Source organism: Urocitellus parryii, chromosome 8, assembly GCF_045843805.1.
Source record: "Urocitellus parryii isolate mUroPar1 chromosome 8, mUroPar1.hap1, whole genome shotgun sequence".
Classification (NCBI taxonomy): Eukaryota; Metazoa; Chordata; class Mammalia; order Rodentia; family Sciuridae; genus Urocitellus; species Urocitellus parryii.
Window position 1 is genome coordinate 32681676 of NC_135538.1, and position 21056 is coordinate 32702731.

The 21056-nt window shown below is 35.4% G+C and overlaps 1 protein-coding gene across 2 annotated transcripts in view; it reads right to left on the reverse strand.

Annotated features, from left to right (window-relative positions):
* Akap7 (A-kinase anchoring protein 7) overlaps positions 1-21056 on the reverse strand; it is a 135405-nt gene that overhangs the window by 84177 nt on the left and 30172 nt on the right. For both annotated transcript variants that reach the window (XM_026381154.2, XM_026381163.2), the window contains exons 4-5: positions 18886-19022; positions 15813-15973 (exon numbers count right to left, since the gene is read on the reverse strand). In XM_026381154.2, the coding sequence (XP_026236939.2) occupies positions 15813-15973; positions 18886-19022 (298 nt within the window). The remainder of the gene's footprint in view (positions 1-15812; positions 15974-18885; positions 19023-21056) is intronic.

Sequence of the window (21056 nt, forward strand, 5' to 3'; positions counted from 1 at the left end):
TAGCAAAAACAATACTAAGCAGGAAGTGTGAATCAGGCGGTATAGCGATACCAGACTTCAAGCTATACTACAGAGCAATAGTAACAAAAACAGCATGGTACTGGTACCAAAACAGGCGGGTGGACCAATGGTACAGAATAGAGGACACAGTAACCAATCCACAAAACTACAACTATCTTATTTTTGATAAAGGGGCTAAAAGCATGCAATGGAGGAAGGATAGCATCTTCAACAAATGGTGCTGGGAAAACTGGAAATCCATTTGCACCAAAATGAATCTGAATCCCTATCTCTCGCCGTGCACAAAAGTTAACTCAAAATGGATCAAGGAGCTTGATATTAAATCAGAGACACGGCATCTGATAGAAGAAAAAGTTGGTTATGATCTACATGCTGTGGGATCGGGCTCCAAATTCCTCAATAGGACACCCATAGCGCTAGAGTTAACAAATAGAATCAACAAATGGGACTTACTCAAACTAAAAAGTTTTTTCTCAGCAAAAGAAACAATAAGAGAGATAAATAGGGAGCCTACATCCTGGGAACAAATCTTTACTCCACACACTTCAGATAGAGCCCTAATAACCAGAATATACAAAGAATTCAAAAAATTAGACAATAAGATAACAAATAACCCAATCAATAAATGGGCCAAGGACCTGAACAGACACTTCTCAGAGGAGGACATACAATCAATCAACAAGTACATGAAAAAATGCTCACCATCGCTAGCAGTCAGAGAAATGCAAATCAAAACTACCCTAAGATACCATCTCACTCCAGTAAGACTGGCAGCCATTAGGAAGTCAAACAACAATAAGTGCTGGAGAGGATGCGGGGAAAAGGGCACTCTTGTTCATTGCTGGTGGGACTGCAAATTGGTGCAGCCAATTTGGAAAGCAGTATGGAGATTTCTCGGAAAGCTGGGAATGGAACCCCCATTTGACCCAGCTATTCCCCTTCTCGGTCTATTCCCTAAAGCCCTAACAAGAGCATGCTACAGGGACACTGCTACATCGATGTTCATAGCAGCTCAATTCACGATAGCAAGACTGTGGAACCAGCCTAGATGCCCTTCAATAGATGAATGGATAAAAAAAATGTGGCATTTATACACTATGGAGTATTATTCTGCATTAAAAAATGACAAAATTATAGAATTTGGAGGGAAATGGATGGCATTAGAGCAGATTATGCTAAGTGAAGCTAGTCAATCTTTAAAAAACAAATACCAAATGACTCCTTTGATATAAGGGGTGTAAACAAGGACAGGGTAGGGACGAAGAGCTTGAGAAGAATATTTACAGTAAACAGGGATGAGAGGTGGGAGGGAAAGGGAGTGAGAAGGGAAATTGCATGGAAATGGAAGGCGATCCTCAGGGTTATACAAAATGTCATATAAGAGGTAAGGAGGGGTAAGTCAAGAGAATACAAATGGAAGACATGATTTACAGTAGAAGGGGTAGAGAGAGAAAAGGGGAGGGGAGGGGAGGGGAGGGGGGATAGTAGACAATAGGACAGACAGCAGAATACATCAGACACTAGAAAGGCAATATGTCAATCAATGGAAGGGTAACTGATGTGATACAGCAATTTGTATACGGGGTAAAAGCGGGAGTTCATAATCCACTTGAATCAAACCGTGTAATATGATGTATTAAGAACTATGTAATGTTATGAACGACCAATAAAAAAAAAAAAAAAAAGAATTCAGTTACTGCCTAGTCCTAGGGGCAGGTCAATCTAGTCTCTCCAAAGATGGTTCTACCAAACAAAGCTCCTGAGGCCTGATTAGACCTCAGCACCATCTGCTGGAACTCTCTCAAAGAACAATGCAGAAGCTGTACCATAGAAGTGCACCAAATTGGTCCAAATGGACAAAATGCCAATTGACAGTACATCCCACCCCATATTGGTGAGAAGAAAAGCTGAGTCTTATAGCAAACAGCTTTGATCTTAGGCTGCTTCAACTGGCAGCTCAGAGAGCAGCACAAAAACAGGAAGAGGTTAACAACCCCCACCCCTTGCTCTATCAGTACAGAACTCAAGAAGAATTAGAAAGAAAGACTGTTATACATAGACAGTGACTACTCAATCTGGTCACTATTTTGACCACCTCGGTGGAGAGGTTCCTTCATTCTACGCTAAGATTTTAGATTCAAAAAATTATTTTTATTTTTTTATTTTATGGGAGGCAGTGAGAAAGCATGTGAATTCTTGCTGTGCTGACTGGTTAAGGAACATATTCACATAACACTTCTTTCTTTTTTTCTCTCATTTTCAGCATTTTTTAATATAATTATTTTTCCCTACCATTGTCTTGTGAGGGTTTGAGTTTGTAGGATTGTATACTTTGGGTTGGTTTTATACTATTTTCATTTGTTTGTTTTTCTCTCCCTCTTATCTTCTCCTACTAATGGCCACATGCTATTGTTCCCTCTCCCTGTTTCTCAATACCTTGCTTCTTCTATTTTTTTCCTTCCTTCCATATAAACATGACGTGCTACAACTCTCTGTTCACTTTTTGCAATTGTAAAGTCTATTCTAACTTCCTAACAAATTTCCTTTTCTCCTAAATAAGGGTATTTTTACCATCTTTCAGAATTAATTGGTCTATGTAATTCCTGTCCCCACCATTAATGCTAATTCAATCATTACCGTTATGGATGCTATAGTTGTCACCTGCTGTTTGCTTTGAAGTCAGGTCTAGTTCATGGTTATTGTTCTTAGAGCTCACAAATACTGACCCCAAAATTCCTCTTTATTTGTTGTTTACAAAAATTATTACTATTGTTTATTTCACCCCATTCTGTGAGGCTCTGGGAACTATAGGGACACTAAAAGTTCATAGGTTAAAGACTCTACTATTGAACTAAACATTCCCTGACAATACTCCAACTCAAAGAAGTAAAGAGACAAAAGCCCCAAACCAAAAACAGGATCCAAGAGAAGGAACTCAGGTCCCATCCCTTAACATCTACACATACATCAACAACAGAGAAGAGTCCCAGAACAAATAAGATAATTACACATGAAAGAGGAAGGGCAGTCTATACCCAAAGGACTTAAAATCAGCATACTATAGTAATGCAGCCACATCAATGTTTACAGGAGTTCAATTCATAATAGCTAAACTATGGAAGCAACCTAGATGCCCTTCAATATATGAATGGATAAAGAAACTATGGTATATATACACAATGGAATATTACTCAGCATTAAAAGAGAATAAAATTATGGCATTTGCAGGTAAATGGATGGAGTTGGAGAATATCATGCTAAGTGAATTAAGCCAATACAAAAAAAAAAAAGGCCAAATGTTCTCTCTGATAAGTGGATGCTGATCCATAATGGGGGGGGGAAGATGGGAAAAAATGGAGTAACTTTGATGGGGCAAAGGGGAGGTTGGGATGGGGAGGTGACATGGGAGCTGGAATGAGATGGACATAATTACCCTAGGTACATGTATGACTTCACATATGGTGTGTCACTACATCATGTACAACCAGAGAAGTGTAAAGTTGTGCTGCAATTGTGAAAAATGAAATGCATTCTTCTGTCATATATACCTAATTAAAATAAATAAACAAACAAAGCAACAGATAAGGACCCAAAGATACCAGTGACTTAACATATTCTCCACCAGGAATAGAAAAACAGTTTTCTCCACCTATAGAGGAAAATGACAATCCAAACTAAGAGAAAGCATAATGTTCAAATGAACATCCTAAAAACCTTTCATTTTTACTTTTATAAGATAAATGTACTTGGAATCTTTTATCATGCTAACCAAGGACACTTTTCTCATTTTGAAACAAGATTCACAAAACCATTATAATTTCAGCAGGCTAAATTTTTGGCAATATCTCAATCTAATAACCTTCTTAACAAAATTGCATTTAGCTAAAAAGATGAATAAAATCACATATCCATTATATGCAAAAAGCTTTTCAGGGCAATTTCATCATTATAAAATGTGGAGAAATGCCATGTAAATGCCTAAATTTTCTATACCTCTTAATCCTAAAAATTAAGGTAATGCTAGGAAAGGAAAAGATGCTGTTTTATTCTGAAAAACAAGATCACTCAGGGTCACAGTAGGAAGCTGAGACACAGAACCTCTGTCAACTAGCTGACCTCTTCCCTCAACCAGCTGCCACCATAAACCCACACGTACATATGGAGCAAAGATGGGGGCTTGGATCTCTTTGAGATGAAATAGGATAAAATAAATTTTAAAATACATATTAAGAAGACATAAAGGAAAGACAAGAAAATATAATTTTAATCGAGGTTCCGCATATTTTTCCAAGCCTGTCACTACCAAATTTCTGGGAAATCTATAAATCTTAAAGTTACCATAAAATACCATACTTAGGATAATTACCTTAGGCATTGTTAATTAGCCCCCAATAAACAGATTAGGCAAAGAGAGATACAATATTATGAGAAGCCTATAATTTGGGAAACTTTTCAGCATTATCTATTGATCCTTAGGTCCTCATCAGCCTAAGGATCCTAAGAATCCTAAGAATTGTCAGACCACCATAAATCATCTTAAGATTATCAGACTGATATCTGCCGCAGTCTGGCTGGGCACAAAATCACAAGCCACTCAAGCAGGAACAAACTTTATTTTTGAAACTGCCGCCAATGCCCCGTGCGCGCCCGGGAAGATTGCCGATCCACACACGCATTCTCCTGGAAACCCAGAGGAAGTTCCTCCCCCGGAATTCCCTCCTATTGCACTTCCCCAACCAATGGGAACTCTCCAGGAGTCCCATAGCAGGCTGAGGTGAACAGCAGGAGTCCAATATCCATATGAATGCAAATCTTTTTTTTTTATTATTGGTTGTTCAAAACATTACATAGTTCTTGATATATCATATTTCACACTTTGATTCAAGTGGGTTATGAACTCCCATTTTTACCCCATATACAGATTGCAGAATCACATCAGTAACACTTCCACTGTTTTACATATTGCCATACTCGTGTCTGTTGTATTCTGCTGCCTTTCCTATCCTCTACTATCCCCCCTCCCCTCCCCTCCCCTCTTCTCTCTCTACCCCCTCTACTGTAATTCATTTCTCCCCCTTGTATTACTTTTTCCCTTTCCCCTCACTTCCTCTTGTATGTAATTTTGTATAACCCTGAGGGTCTCCTTCCATTTCCATGCAATTTCCCTTCTCTCTCCCTTTCCCTCCCACCTCTCATCCCTGTTTAATGTTAATCTTCTTCTCATGCTCTTCATCCCTACTCTGTTCTTAGTTACTCTCCTTATATCAAAGAAGACATTTGGCATTTGTTTTTTAGGGATTGGCTAGCTTCACTTAGCATAATCTGCTCTAATGCCATCCATTTCCCTCCAAATTCTATGATTTTGTCATTTTTTAATGCAGAGTAATACTCCATTGTGTATAAATGCCACATTTTTTTTATCCATTCGTCTATTGAAGGGCATCTAGGTTGGTTCCACAGTCTTGCTATTGTGAATTGTGCTGCTATGAACATCGATGTAGCAGTGTCCCTGTAGCATGCTCTTGTTAGGGCTTTAGGGAATAGACCAAGAAGGGGAATAGCTGGGTCAAATGGTGGTTCCATTCCCAGCTTTCCAAGAAATCTCCATACTGCTTTCCAAATTGGCTGCACCAATTTGCAATCCTACCAACAATGTACAAGTGTACACTTTTCCCCACATCCTCGCCAGCACTTGTTGTTGTTTGACTTCATAATGGCTGCCAATCTTACTGGAGTGAGATGGTATCTTAGGGTGGTTTTGATTTGCATTTCTCTGACTGATAGAGATGGTGAGCATTTTTTCATGTACTTGTTGATTGATTGTATGTCCTCCTCTGAGAAGTGTCTGTTCAGGTCCTTGGCCCATTTGTTGATTGGGTTATTTGTTATCTTATTGTCTAATTTTTTGAGTTCTTTGTATACTCTGGATATTAGGGCTCTATCTGAAGTGTGTGGAGTAAAGATTTGTTCCCAGGATGTAGGCTCCCTATTTACCTCTCTTATTGTTTCTTTTGCTGAGAAAAAACTTTTAGTTTGAGTAAGTCCCATTTGTTGATTCTAGTTATTAACTCTTGTGCTATGGGTGTCCTATTGAGGAATTTGGAGCCCGACCCCACAGTATGTAGGTCGTAGCCAACTTTTTCTTCTATCAGATGCCGTGTCTCTGATTTGATATCAAGCTCCTTGATCCATTTTGAGTTAACTTTTGTGCATGGCAAGAGAAAGGGATTCAGTTTCATTTTGTTGCATATGGATTTCCAGTTTTCCCAGCACCATTTGTTGAAGATGCTATCCTTCCTCCATTGCATGCTTTTAGCCCCTTTATCAAATATAAGAAAGTTGTAGTTTTATGGATTGGTTTCTGTGTCCTCTATTCTGTACCATTGGTCCACCCACCTGTTTTGGTACCAGTACCATGCTGTTTTTGTTACTATTGCTCTGTAGTATAGTTTGAAGTCTGGTATCGCTATACCGCCTGATTCACACTTCCTGCTTAGTATTGTTTTTGCTATTCTGGGTCTTTTATTTTTCTATATGAATTTCATGATTGCTTTCTCTATTTCTACAAGAAATGCCGTTGGGATTTTGATTGGCATTGCATTAAACCTATAGAGAACTTTTGGTAATATCGCCATTTTGATGATGTTAGTTCTGCCTATCCATGAACAGGGTATATTTTTCCATCTTCTGAGATCTTCTTCTATTTCTCTCTTTAGGGTTCTGTAGTTTTCATTGTACAAGTCTTTCACCTCTTTTGTTAGGTTGATTCCCAAGTATTTTTTTTTTTTTGAGGATATTGTGAATGGAGTGGTTGTCCTCATTTCCATTTCAGAGGATTTGTCACTGATATACAGGAATGCCTTTGATTTATGCGTGTTGATTTTATATCCTGCCACTTTGCTGAATTCATTTATTAGCTCTAATAGTTTCTTTGTAGACCTTTTTGGGTCTGCTAGATATAGAATCATGTCATCTGCAAATAGTGATAATTTAAGTTCTTCTTTTCCTATTTTTATGCCTTTAATTTCTTTCGTCTGTCTAATTGCTCTGGCCAGTGTTTCGAGAACTATGTTGAACAGAAGTGGTGAGAGAGGGCATCCCTGTCTTGTTCCAGATTTTAGAGGGAATGCCTTCAATTTTTCTCCATTCAGAATGATGCTAGCCTGTGACTGGAGGGGCAGAGCAGAGCCGCCACCCACACCTACAAGGTAGGCAGACCTGCGACCGAATGCAAATCTTAACATAATCATATCATCTCAATGGCTAGCTGGCATTACCTTTCAACCTAAAATGCCATACATCATATTACTTGGCTGTGGCTCTTAGCAGATATCATACCTACATACCTTCGCATACCTACCCCTCACCAAGTTTCCTTTAAAAGAAGAACAGGGAACCATGAAAACACACCTCACTCTTTGAGATGGCCTGTATTCTCCATTTACTGTGCATTCTGTACTTTCCTAAATAATCTCTGTCCCTCTAATGACACATGAAGAAATTCTCTTCCATCTCATACATCAAGGACCCCACTTGTCCTGAGTCAAATTCTTCCCTTCTCTGGTAATTTTGAGCATCCTACCCAGAGATATCTCTCCTTTGTTGAAATTCCTATGTAGGCATATACATATACACACGTACACATGTAGCTTATATTTTAAAGTTTTTAGAAGTATAGTGCTCTTGTCATTGAAATATACTCTTCTAAAAGTTATGGCACAAGAGTTCTGAGGAGTTCCCAAAGAGAGGGACCTTAACTCAGGACAAGGGGGCTGCCTGTCATGTGTGAGGGAAAAGAATTTCAGCACACACCAGGCAGAGACAAAGACAATGGTATATTTAGAAAAAAAAAAAAAAGAGATACATTCAAGGGAAAAAGTGGGCTATCTTGAGAGGAAGAAGCTTTTGGGATAAAGAAAGGAATACACATTCAAGAGAAAATGTGGGCTATCTCCAGAGAGAAGGAGAGTACACCCTCTTGGCAAGGGGTGTCAAAATTTGTAGAGGGATGGTTGCTAAATAAGGGCTGGACTAGAAGTGGAGCCAGGGTGGCATTATATACCATATTTAATTGCATAATCAAAGCAGATTGATGCCAAATTTTTTTGCAAAAATATAACATTATGTGAAGCTTTAAAAGACTATGCTGTGGCTTCAAAATAAACATGAAAAACAATAAAACAGAACAGAAGACACAAAGACAAACCTACATACTTATATTCATCTGATACTTGAAAAGGTGCCAAAAATATATGTGAGAAAAAATATAGACTTTTTAACAAATGGTGCTGGGAAAATTAGATATATATTTATAGAAGAAGGAAACTAGATCCCTATCTTTCACCTTGCAAAATATCAAATCCAGGCAGATAAAAAACTCTGCAACTACTATTAAAAAAAATAGGGTCAATACTCTATTGTATTGGTGCAGTCAACAACTTTCTTAACAAGACCCCTAAAAATCAAGAAGTAAAACCAACAATCAGTAAGTGGGATGCCATCAAACTAAAAAACTTCTGTACAAAAAAAAGGGAATGATTAAGAGTATGAAGATTCTATAGAATGGCAGAAAATTTTTGCCAGGTACTCCACTGACAGGGGATTAATATGCAGAATCTATAAAGAACTCAAAATACTTAAAACCAAAAAAAATAAATAAATAACCCAATAAATAAATTAGAAAAAGAACTAAACAGATAATTTCTCAAAAGAAGAAATACAAGTAGCCAACAAATACAAGAACAAATGTTCAATATGTCTAGCAATTAGGGCAATTCAAATCAAAACTACATGAAGATTTTATTTCATTCCACTCAGAATAGCAATTATCAAGTATACAAATAATAATAAGTGCTGGTGAGGATATGGAGAAAAAGATACACTTGTACATTGTTGGTGAGATTGCAAATTAGTACAACCACTCTGAAAAGCAGTGTGGAGATTCCTCAAACTAGGAATGAACGTTATTTATTCATTTAAAATTAATTTTAACTGATATTATGAAACATAAAATGTATACTTATTAATGTCATTCCATATGATATTTTGACACATGTATAAATTGTGTAATATTTAAACTAGATTAAATGTAACTATTCAAATACACACACACACACACACACACACACATATATATATATATATATATATATATTAGGAATGAACCATCACATGACCCAGTTGTTCCACTCCTTGGTTTTATCCAAAAGAACTAAAATCAACATACTAATTGCTACAACTACATCAATGTTTACAGCAGCACAATTCACAAAGCCAAATTATGAAACCAACCCAGATGCTCATCAATAGATGAATGGATTAAGAAAATATAGTATATATACACAGTGGAGTTCTACTCAGCCATAAAGAAGAATGAAATTATGACATTATGCAGGTAAACGGATGTAACTGGAGAAAATTATGCTAAGTTAAATAAACCAGACTTAGAAAATCAAGGGTCAAATGTTTTTTCTCATATGTAGAAGCCAGAGCAAAACCAGGGGTGTAGGGGTGGGGATTGAGATATCATAAAAACATAGGGAATCAGATCAGTTGAAGAGAGGAAACAGAAAGAGAGGGAGCGAGGATGGACTGGAAAGGGAAAGAAAAGCAGAATGACTTCAACAAAATCACTGTATGTGCATATTTAAATATACCTAAATTAATTCCATCTTTATGCATATATATGAAGCACCAATCAAAAATAAAGCATCTGGGTTTATATAAATAAATGAGTAAAAGGATGCTAGTAGAATAGAAGAAAAAGAACAGAGGGAAAGGGGTAGGCCCTGAGAACTGAAATGGACTAAATCAAATTCCATGTATGTATTATTATGTAAAAACTTAACCCATATAGGTGACTTTATGACCAATGTGATTCTGCAATCTGTACAATCAGAAAAATGAGAAATTATACCCCAATTGATTCAAATGTATGAATTGCCAAGATTATTATAATGGCATGTGTAGCTAATTAAAAAAAAAAAACTTAACCCAGCTATTGGGGCTGGAGTTATGGCTCAGTGGTAGAGTGCTCACCTGTCACGCATGGTAGCAATAGGTTCAATCCTCAGCACCACATAAATATAAAATAAAGATATTGTGTCCACCTCAAACTAAAACATAAATTTTAAAAAAATTAACCTAGCTATTATGTATAACTATAATGCTCTAATAAAAAAACAAAACTACACTGGTGTAATTTAAAAATCATTTGTTACTATCAGGCCTGGTGATTTACACCTGTAATCCCAGCAACTTGAGAAGTTGAGAAAAGAGAATCACAAGTTTGAGGTCAGTCTCAGCAACTTAGCAAGTCCCTGTTTCAAAATAAAAAATGTTTTAAAAGGGCTGGGGATATAGTTCAGTGGTAAAGCACCCCAGGGTTCATCCACAGTGCCAAAAATAAATAAACAAATCACTTATTACTAATCCATATTTGGTGCAAGATTAGGAAGCACAGAATACTATGCATATATGTTAAAATTGAGTAGTACAAATCTATGCCAATCATTTCGTCATGACAGTTTAGCAAACATTTTTCTGACTTGGGGGAAAAAAGTTAGCACATAGGTTATTATTGATTTGTGTATTATAGTTGGAATATTATACTTGAGAAAATTTACTACAGTGCTGTGAAGTATGGACTTACAAAATTTAATCTGTCTGAAGATTCTGTGTCACTATCATTGGCTTTATTATCTCACATATCATCCTCAGTGCCACTCATATAAAATATGTTTACCATTACCACTATAGCACTCTAACAAACCACACAAATCAGTTTGGGAGATAATATTGACAATGTCCATGCACAGAGAATTCTAGGCTGCAGTTCACAGTGTGCAAGGAGATAAATGTGCACCCATGTTGCCAATGGTGAATACATGGCTGCTTTGTTTACCTTATAAGAGGCTTGAAGAATAGAATTATACCATGGGACAATAACATGACAAAAGCCAATTTGGGGACTCAAAAAACAGGGTGAAATGATTATGCAGGGGCAACAAATCAATTAAGTGGTAAGATACAATTCTATGACAGTTTTCCCTGGAATCAATCCAGATACCCACCAATAGACAAATGGATTAAGAAATTGTGGTGTATATATACAATGAAGTTCTACTCAACCATAAAAGAAGAATGAAATTATGGCATTTACTGCTACATGGATGAAAATGGAGAATATCCTGCTAAGTGAAATAAGTCAAACTCAGAAACTCAAAGGTCAAATGTCATATGTGAAAACTAGTGTAAAACAAAGGAAAGGGGGGATAGAATAATATAAAGAACTGATCAAATATAAATTAACAGATGAGAGAAATAAGTCAAGTAAAGGAAGGACAATGGGAGATGGGAGGGAGGATGGAAGGGAAAAGGGGGACCATAAACTAAAATCCATTTCTACGTACATGTGAGTTTGTCGGGATGATGTCAACTACTATGCATAACTATAAAGCTCCAATAAAAAATTTAGATTTCTTATAAATGTGCATAAAAACAATAACCAAAAGCAAAAGTACAGTATCCACATAAGAGATGAAAAGCAAGTATAACAAACAATGACTGCATAAGAGGAATGGAATTCTGTTTTCCATTTTTTATAACATTTTCTTGAATTTTTTAGAAAAACATACATATACTTAAGCAACAGCACTTAATATCTTTGGAATTAAAAAAAGAATTACAGAGGCAGTGGCCTTTGCTAAAATTACAAACTAATTTTCTTGGGTTCACATTTGTATGGAAAGCTGGTGAGACTTCACATTCCTCAGTACACAATGGATCTTTCATCAATATTGGAAAACGGTTTTGTGAGAATATTTGCAAAGAATGGATGGAATTCTCAATGTTGCAAGCACCCATTGAATTATTTAAAAGAACAATGTATGAATGACTAATTAGAAGTGTTTCTTGAGTACAGTGGTATTTATATTGCAAAAGAAAAGATTTAAGTCTAGCATTTTCTCCAGAGTAATCAGGAAAAACAGATTAAGGATGTTAACTGTAGGCATCAGTTCCTAAATGACTTGCCATTAAAACTCTATGAGCCTTCTCCTCAGCCAATTAATGATTTTAAGTCCTACTTGACTAGTAAACATTGCTTATTTTCTTGTTTGTTTACACACACTTTGTTCTGCCCTACCCAAAAATAGGATTTAAGATGACTTCAAAGAAATATACACTATAAGATAAATACATTCAAAATAAGAAAAAAGAAACAAAGGGAGACTAAAACTGGAAAGACAAGATGAAGTTAGGTACAAGGAAAGTGCACAGAAAGAAGGACATTGTATCCTATATTTTAAAGTGAATCATAAACCAGATTCTAAGATTTCAGGCAATAATTCTAACTCCCCAAAACAAGTTAAATATTCAACATTCATTAGATTTAAAAAAAATCTTTTTCAAGGGCAACAGACCTGATACTAGATTAAAAATAAATAAATATTTTACTGGGCACAGTAGTACACACCTATAATCCCAGCTACTTGGAAGGCTGAGGCAGGAAGATGGCAAGTTTGAGGTCAACCTGGGCAACTTAGCAAGATCCTGTCTCAACATTTTAAAACAATTTTTAAAAAGGTCTGTGGAGGGTGGAGAGAGGGCATGGGGGCAGGAAAAATGGTGGAATGAAATGGACATCATTACCCTAGGTACATGTATGACTGCACATATGAAAACTTGTGCTGCAATTGTATACAATGAATCAAAGTGTATTCTGCTGTCATATACACCTAATTAAAATAAATTAATTAATAAGAAAAGAAAGGTCTGTGAATATAGCTCTGTGGTAAAGTGACCCTGGTACTAAGTAAATAAAACAATATTCTAATAAAATTTCACATTATTTAAATAATCAACATTTATATTTTAAAGTAACACCTTAAATTGAACACAGAAAATTTCCACAAACTTTTTCCCTATAAAATCATTAGTATAAGCCAAAATTATGGTAAAGCCAATTCTGCAATATTAATTCTGCAAAGACTGACATAATTTTGTCTACATATATATGTAATTTTCTTACTGTCTTGTAACAGGGGTCTAATACATGCTTTGGACATAACCCTTGTGGTTTATTTTAAAACTGAAAGGCACTGACTTCCTTTCTCTTCTCCCTCTCTCCTTTTTTAACCAAGGTGGGGACTGGTAAGAAAGAATACTCTTCTTCCCATCTTAGGCCAACTTATCTGTCCTCAAGAAACTCACCTCATAGGGATGAAGCAATTCAGATTTCAGGGATGATACCAGAAGATCTAAGAAATGACTCTCTCTCAAGGCCACACATGAATTACTCCCCTGACATGGCACATCTGAAATGTAGCCTTTGAATCATCTCTTTAAAAGCCCTCTGTTCCCCATAATGGTCAGAATCAGAGCCTCTGGGACAGAAATCCCTTGTGTTTATCCTTTGCTACCAAAGCAATAAAACTTCTTTTTCCTTTTTTCTCAAAACTGTGTCCTCACTATTAGATTGGCACTGGGGACAAGGACCAAGCTTTCAGTAACAGTCTAGCTTGGTGTAGAAATGTAGTTCTTAAGAAGAGAGATGCTCTAGCAACAAAAGAAAAAGGAAAGGAGAAAATGAAAAAAGTTTTGTAACTAATGTACCTAATAAAGATACAAAAGCCAAAATATTTTTTCTTGCATAATAATAAGCCAAAATAAAATTCTTGCATAATCTTTGGTAAATTTATTCCTACACATTATAACTGTTTCTGCCAATATTGTAAATAATGTCACTTAGAAAATTAGATATTGTAATTATTTACCATTTTTGTATATTGATCTTGTATCTAACAACCTTGCTGAACTCTATAAATGAGTTTCAATAATTTTTCTGCCTTATATTTAAAACTTCTTCATGTCATTTCTTTTTCTTTGTGGAGTTAAAGAAAAAATGTTTCCCCTATTAACCAGAAATTTCTTAAATTCTTAAAATCCAATATACTGCTCTCTGGTCCAAATTTGTAATCCTTCTAACTCTCTCACTCCTACTCTTCTACTAATACTAACCTTCAGTCCTATTGCTCCATTCTTCTTCCAAGAATGAATCCCATCTAGACTTCATTGCATTCTGAATATATACATTAAACATTCAACCACTCTCCTGGATCTTTGATCCCTTGTCATTTTAACACATCTACCATGCAAAGGCTCAAGTATGAGGTAATTTGGTTTCCCCTTTTCACTCCCACACCTAAATATTAGAATACTACCTGAGAAAAAAACAAATTATAAATTTTTGGAATCTCATCCAAAACACATATTTCACATTGCTCTGCAATCCCACTACACATTGCTTAATAATTTTCACCTTCTATTTCTCTTGCTCACTATTCCAAACTTTCTCCACTTCCCCTCAAGCCCTTATTTCACTTTCATTTTTCCCTTCACATATGGATCTCATTTTACTGATACCCCTAGATTTGTAATTTATACTCCAGTAAAACTAAACTACTTGTGAGTCCCTAAATGTACTTCGAATTTCTTTGCACATGCTCTTCCCTCTGCCTGGATATCTTCTTCCAATATGCTCAACCAAAGAGACTTTACTTATCTTCAAACCTCAGCTCAATGTTACATGACCTATGAAACCTTCCTCAATACAGACCCTTTTTCCTGCTTGCCCAAAAAACTCTGCACCTACCTCTATGTACAGGCAGTGTTGCACTATAATTGCTTACTTATTTATTTCTGCACAATACTGCTAGCTCCTTAGAGGACAGGAACACTTTTTTTCTATTCCATCCATTTCATTGGTGTTAGTTAATTGCCATATTGAAGGAATGCATTATTCCTACTAAAGTGTAATTCCTGGAACCCAACATTATGTAGAAGAAATTAATTTAGAGGGAATAAATTTATAAAAACCTTAGTAAAATGAAAATAAATGTTTCGCCAGTAATCAATAGTGAATATTGCATTCACAATCCAAATGAAATGCTCTTGTGTAACAACACTTCGAGGAAATAACAAAAATCTTCTATTAAAAAGATAACTAAATAACTCTATATTTGATATACCTGAATGGATAATGAACTTAGAAAACTTAAACCACATACTGAACAGTACAACTGATCATTACTTTCAACTAGAATGAATGATGATCGTGGTCTATAAATAAACACTGACATTCATAAAACATCCATCACATATATCTTAAGAGCACAAAAGAAAACTTGCCAACAATGAAAACTAATCTTTATTCCAAGCTTTCCTCAATTAAAGGTGTGCTTTTTAATGAGCAATTATTAAACTGCATAGAAGCAACATAGTATCAAGTGGAAAGGTGGTGTATGCCTATAATCTCAGCTACTTAGGAGGCTGAAACAGGAAGATCTCAAGTTTAAGTCTGGCCTCAGAAATTTATGGAGACCCTGCCTCAAAATTTTTAAATTTTGTAAAGGTCTATATATTGATGATTCTTAATTCACTCATTCAATACTTATAAAGTGCCAATTATATGTCAAACGTCATGATAAGCACTGGGATCCTTCAACCTTATGAAGAGAAAAAGTAAGCCCCAGAATTAACATATTCTTCAGGCCCAAGAATCAAGATAACTTTTCAGACCCTTTATTTAACCATGTACGTACATAAGCAAATATCAAAACAGCTCACTTACAAAATGAGGTTTTACTTGTACATACACAAGCAAATATCAAAACAGCTCACTTACAAAATGAGGTTTTACTGCCTCCCCAAAATTAAAAGATGTCACATTTCTATCACAAAAATGAAAAAAAAAATGTCTTCTTCAACAGATGAGTGTGTTTTTGTTTTACCTGCTATCTCCAGAAGTGGGATTATGTGGTCTCCTTCTGCCAGCTTCACAAAGCCAACCTGATTTCCGAAAGTGTCAATCCCTTGAAAGGGCAAAGTCAAATGTTTGCCTTGGAGGATTTCTTCTATGAACGGCTTTAATTCCAAAAGTGCATCAATACCACTGGTAAGAAACAATTTCTTTTTCAGTAACGTGTTAAGTAGTAAAATACACAAAACCAATTAAACAACAAAGTAATTCATTTCAGAAAGATAAATTATTTTTATATTTGTACTAATTATTTTAAAACAAAAAATATCTTCTAGATTTAACCTATATGATTAAAACTAACATCAACTATTTCTTTTTTTCTTTTCTTTTCTTTTTTTTTTTTTGTTACCAGAGATTAAACCAGTGGTACTTTGCAGTCCCCGAATTCTTTTTATTTTTTAATTTAGAGATAGGATGTCGCTAAATTGCTGAGATCTTGTTAGATTACCTAGGCTGGCCTCAAACTTGGAATCCTCCTGCCTCAACCTCCCAAGTTGCTGGGTTTACAGGTGTGTGCCACTGCACCCAGCACAAAACTAATATTAATTTTTAAAATATTTTTTAGACATTGATGGACCTTTATTTTATTCATTTATTTATATGTGGTGCTAAGAATAGAATCTGCCTAGCATGTGTGAGGCACTGGGTTTGATTCTCGGAACTGCATGTAAATAAACAAAAATAAATACATGTCTATCAACTGGAATTGAACCCAGTGCCTCACACATCCTAGGCAAGCACTCTACCACTGAGCCACAACCCTAGCCCCAAAACTAATATTAATTTTAAACAAAAACTACATAAACAAATTAAATCTTTATGTAATTATAATTGCTATTAAAAAATGAAAGTAAATACCATTTTATAGTCCATCAAGAACTTTTAACTAAGGAAATAGTTCATACACAACTCAAAAAGATTACTAATAATATATCCAAAGGGGAAAAAACCAAAGTACCTATAATAACCTATATTAGATTATTTGAAAAGTTCTAGAATTCTTATAAAAGTATTAATATCTACTAATACATACTATTTGCAAGGCACTCTATTAAAATTTAATATACATTATTCTTAAAATATAATAATCTCTATAACAATATAATTTATGGTATTTGGATTCAAATAAATTGTCTAATTATATTTCCCAATTGTAGCTATATACTTGATATAGTTGTTTAGTCTATTTTATTTAAAGTTACTCTGTTTCAAATCTACTTTACTCATAAATATAAATATTTATTATATTGTTGAATTAGGCATCAGATTTTGAATATTTTGAAAATTAGAATATATTATTTCTATATTGAACAGAATTTTGGTACAGTACTTTATTATGAGAAAAAAATTAAGACCTCACTAGAGGGCAGCAATTACTTAAAAAAGAAATAAGCATGCTCTTACTATACAAAAACATCCTTTGGATAAACCATCATTAAATTATCTTAATCAATGATTTGTTCACCAAATGCGTGAAAAAATATGATATTTATGTATTTTATAGATCTTTCATATTTCTAAATTAGCCTTCGTTGGAACATTTTTAACTGATTTTCTCTCATGACTTTCATACTCAGTCTCATTTCTCTGTCATAACATCATGACAATATAACACTTCTTAGAACAGCTTTGTAAATGTATGGTACCTCCAAATATACATCCTAAATCCAATCTTACCTTATTGTATTTATGGTCATTCAAAAGGACACAGTGCACATACTTCTAATTCAATATTGTGCTTTGCTGTGTGCTGTGAGTTAAGGCATGTGGAAACAGAAGAGCCACTTCCAGCTCATCTATCACAAACTGGAGGAATTCAACACATTCATTTTAAATAAAACTATATGCCAAAGCGGGCCCTGAGAAAGGTTAAAACTTTCCAGAAACAGCAAATTTCATACTTTTTTTTTTAAAAGAAACCTAGAAGACCTGACACAAAGAGGGCACTACTTCCCTCAGCCATTTGCTTTTTTGTGCTATACTTTTTGGCTTCTCCAAGAGCATCACAGCAAAGTGATCATCCAAATTGAGTCACATAAAAATCTCTGTCCTCTCTGCCCTGCAAAGTATTCAAGGCTGCTGTTGGGTACAGATCAGCTTATGACAGATTAGAAGACTGATCTCTAAAAACATGAGATTCTATTGTGTAAAGGATATTACTCCAAGATTCAAACTGTTTCTGGATATTTTTAATTTATTTCGTTTTCTCTCATTTACTTAATTTTTTCCTGACTCCCTTCCTAATTCAAGCCTTGTTCCTCATTCCCTTAGGAGATATTTATTTATTTATTTATATTTCAAGCTAGAAAGCAGGAGTAACCTGCAAATCCATCTGGCTTTGACTTCCCAAAGAGCATAAGCTTGAGCTTAATATAATGAGAAACAGTTAATAAGAAAAGGGAGAATCATCAGCACAGAGTGTCCCACAGAACTGGGAAAGAGTAAGGTTTCTCCACCCAGATTGGAAAGTAGTAACCAATGACATATATCTGATCTTTATGGAATGATCCTGAATTGGGTATGGATGGAGTACAGGGACTCTAAAAATGACTGAGGTCAAACTGAAATAGTTCACACACATAAAAATGACAGCTCTAATGGTCACCAATTATCTAGTGCCTTGTATATGCCCCTTTGTGTATTGGTACTATGGTTTTCTCCATCTATCAAGAAATTAAATGATTTGCCAAAAGTCAGGCAGCTAACAAAAGGCAGCTGTGTCATAGTTCCAGAATCCTTACTTAGAATCTCAACCTAGTAGATTCCAGAATCAACTCCAGACTGCTTATATAATTAACATGGGCAAATCTCCCACATAACCAAGAACCACCATTTGATAACAGCAACAAAAGGTGAAAAGTCTAATTTAAGAAAAATATTTATTTAGTTAATTCTGTACATGGATTATTATAACAATATAATTTGGGGGATAGATTACAACAAAGAATACTTCTTTAGAATTTCAATACCTCTTTGGGTTCTGCTATGTTTACCCATTAAGGTAATAATTTAGAAAATAATAGTCAAGAAAATACATTACTCACATGTTTACTTCATCTTCATTTAATAACTGCATCACTAGCAGGGTAATATGAAAGGAACCATCACTGACCATTGCTTTGGCCAGTCGCTTATCTTGTTGTATTATTGCATTTTGCAGGACCTTAATTCCTCCTATAATCTAATCACACATGGAAAACAAAAACAAAAAAATAGGTAAGCAAAACTTTTGTATGACAAATTGTAAATCAAGAGGAAAATAAGCAACCACCCAAATTAGAACAATGTCAAAATTCAGCAACCAAACAAATGCTTAATGATTTACTTGGTCACGTATGCTAGATAGTTGACTTGGATGGTTGAATAGGATGTATTAGTTTAGAAAGTCACAAAATGCTTAATCATCTTAAGAACATTGAGCCCAACATACTTATTTTTCAGCTGGATCACTGGTTAAATGGAAAAAAACTCAATGGTCAAGTATCTTTTTAGAAATTTGTCCCTGTGATACAGGGTATGACTCACTAATTATGATCTTTTCTAAGAAGAAAGCTTTATTCTTGTCACAGAAAGGTCAAACCAGCAGACAACATTCTTTCTGTTAGAAGTAATATTTATCTGTCTCCAAGTGATTATGTCTGACAACCTATTCCTCATAGCCTTTAAAATTTTTTAGGATAGACATAATTTTAACAAGAATGACTGCTGTCATTTTTCCTGACATTTGAGGAGTGGCATAACCATGGAAATAGAGTTAAAAGAAGTTCAAATACAAATGTTAGGAGAAGTGTAACAGTCTGCATTCAGGTGAAACCCCCAGAGACCAGGACCTTCATCTGCTCCCACTCTTAGAACCTACTTCTCCTCCACTTCAGGCTAGATTCAGTTCTAGTCAAAGTCCAAATGTAAACAATCTAGAGAGTAGTCTGAATATAAAAAAGCAGACCCAGAAAAAAGGGAGTACACAAAAGCCCTGAAACAGCAGAATTACTAAGAAAGAAACGGAAAAGAAAGGACTGGCAATGGGAACAGAGCAGAAAAGCAGAGATAAGTCAGAACTGAATCATGAGCACAGCAGGCTGTTCTGATATGAGAGTAGCTGCTTTATCCTAAACAATGTTCCCATTATTTGTGGAATGTGACTGGGCAAATCATGAGATGCTGTCCTGGGATCTGACTTCCCATTGACAAAGACTCTCTCCTGTAACTAAACTTTAGTCAGGCTCCTCTGAGTTGGCTGCTTGAGTAGGCCCAATCTTGGGCTTCTCTTTTTGTCCTTGGAGAACCAATTTTAACAAAAACCTCATGAAGTCACTTTAGAAAAAATCCCCCACCCTTAGTATCTGACTACCCACAATACCTTAGATATCTTCTCACCATGGCATGCATACAATAACCATTCTGTCAAATGGGTTTAGCCAGAAACACCTTATCCTTGGTTTTTCCTCTTAGTAATCTTCTATCCAGTGACCCCAATCCTAGCTCTTTGGTTGTAAATCCCGCCTTCTTTTTTCGTTCTAGAGTCAGAGTTGAGCCCAATTTCTCTCCCCAACACAAGACTCTGTTGCAATGGCCTCTGTATCTATCTCCATGGCTCCTTTGAATAAAGTCTCCCCTGCCATCTTTAACAGGTGGCATGAAAAGTTTTTTTCTGTAACACCGTGTATCTTTACAAAAATCCATATCATCTAAAATAACCTCAGCCATCTCTATTCCTTATAATCTGAAAGACTAACAAAGAAAATGGTGTTTTCATGATAGGAAGTATTAAAGTAAAATTCAAATGGAAACCAAGTCTGAAAAATTCCTAAGCAAACAACACTAGTGAGTCCTTCATTCTGCTTATGTTAAACAGAAACAAATTGACTTCAGACAATCATAACAGCCAACCAATACATGATTATGTGACATGCCAAGGATGTTCTGGAATTTAAACCAAAAAAGGTAATTTTGTAACTGCACCCAATCAAATAATTTCATTATTTTGCTTCCATATTTTTCCTATAAATATTTACCTCTAACACTATGAAACAGAAACACTAAATCTCTCTTAGTCTGGCACTCCCAATTCATGAATTGTTTCTTTCTCAAACTTGTTAAAATTTTATTGTGTCCCAGATTTTCCTCTTATAGTTTGGTGGCAGTGGTGATATTCAAAAGAGACCCCTGGTGACTGCTAGGAGCTTCAGGGAATCCAGAAAAGGTGCCCACTGAG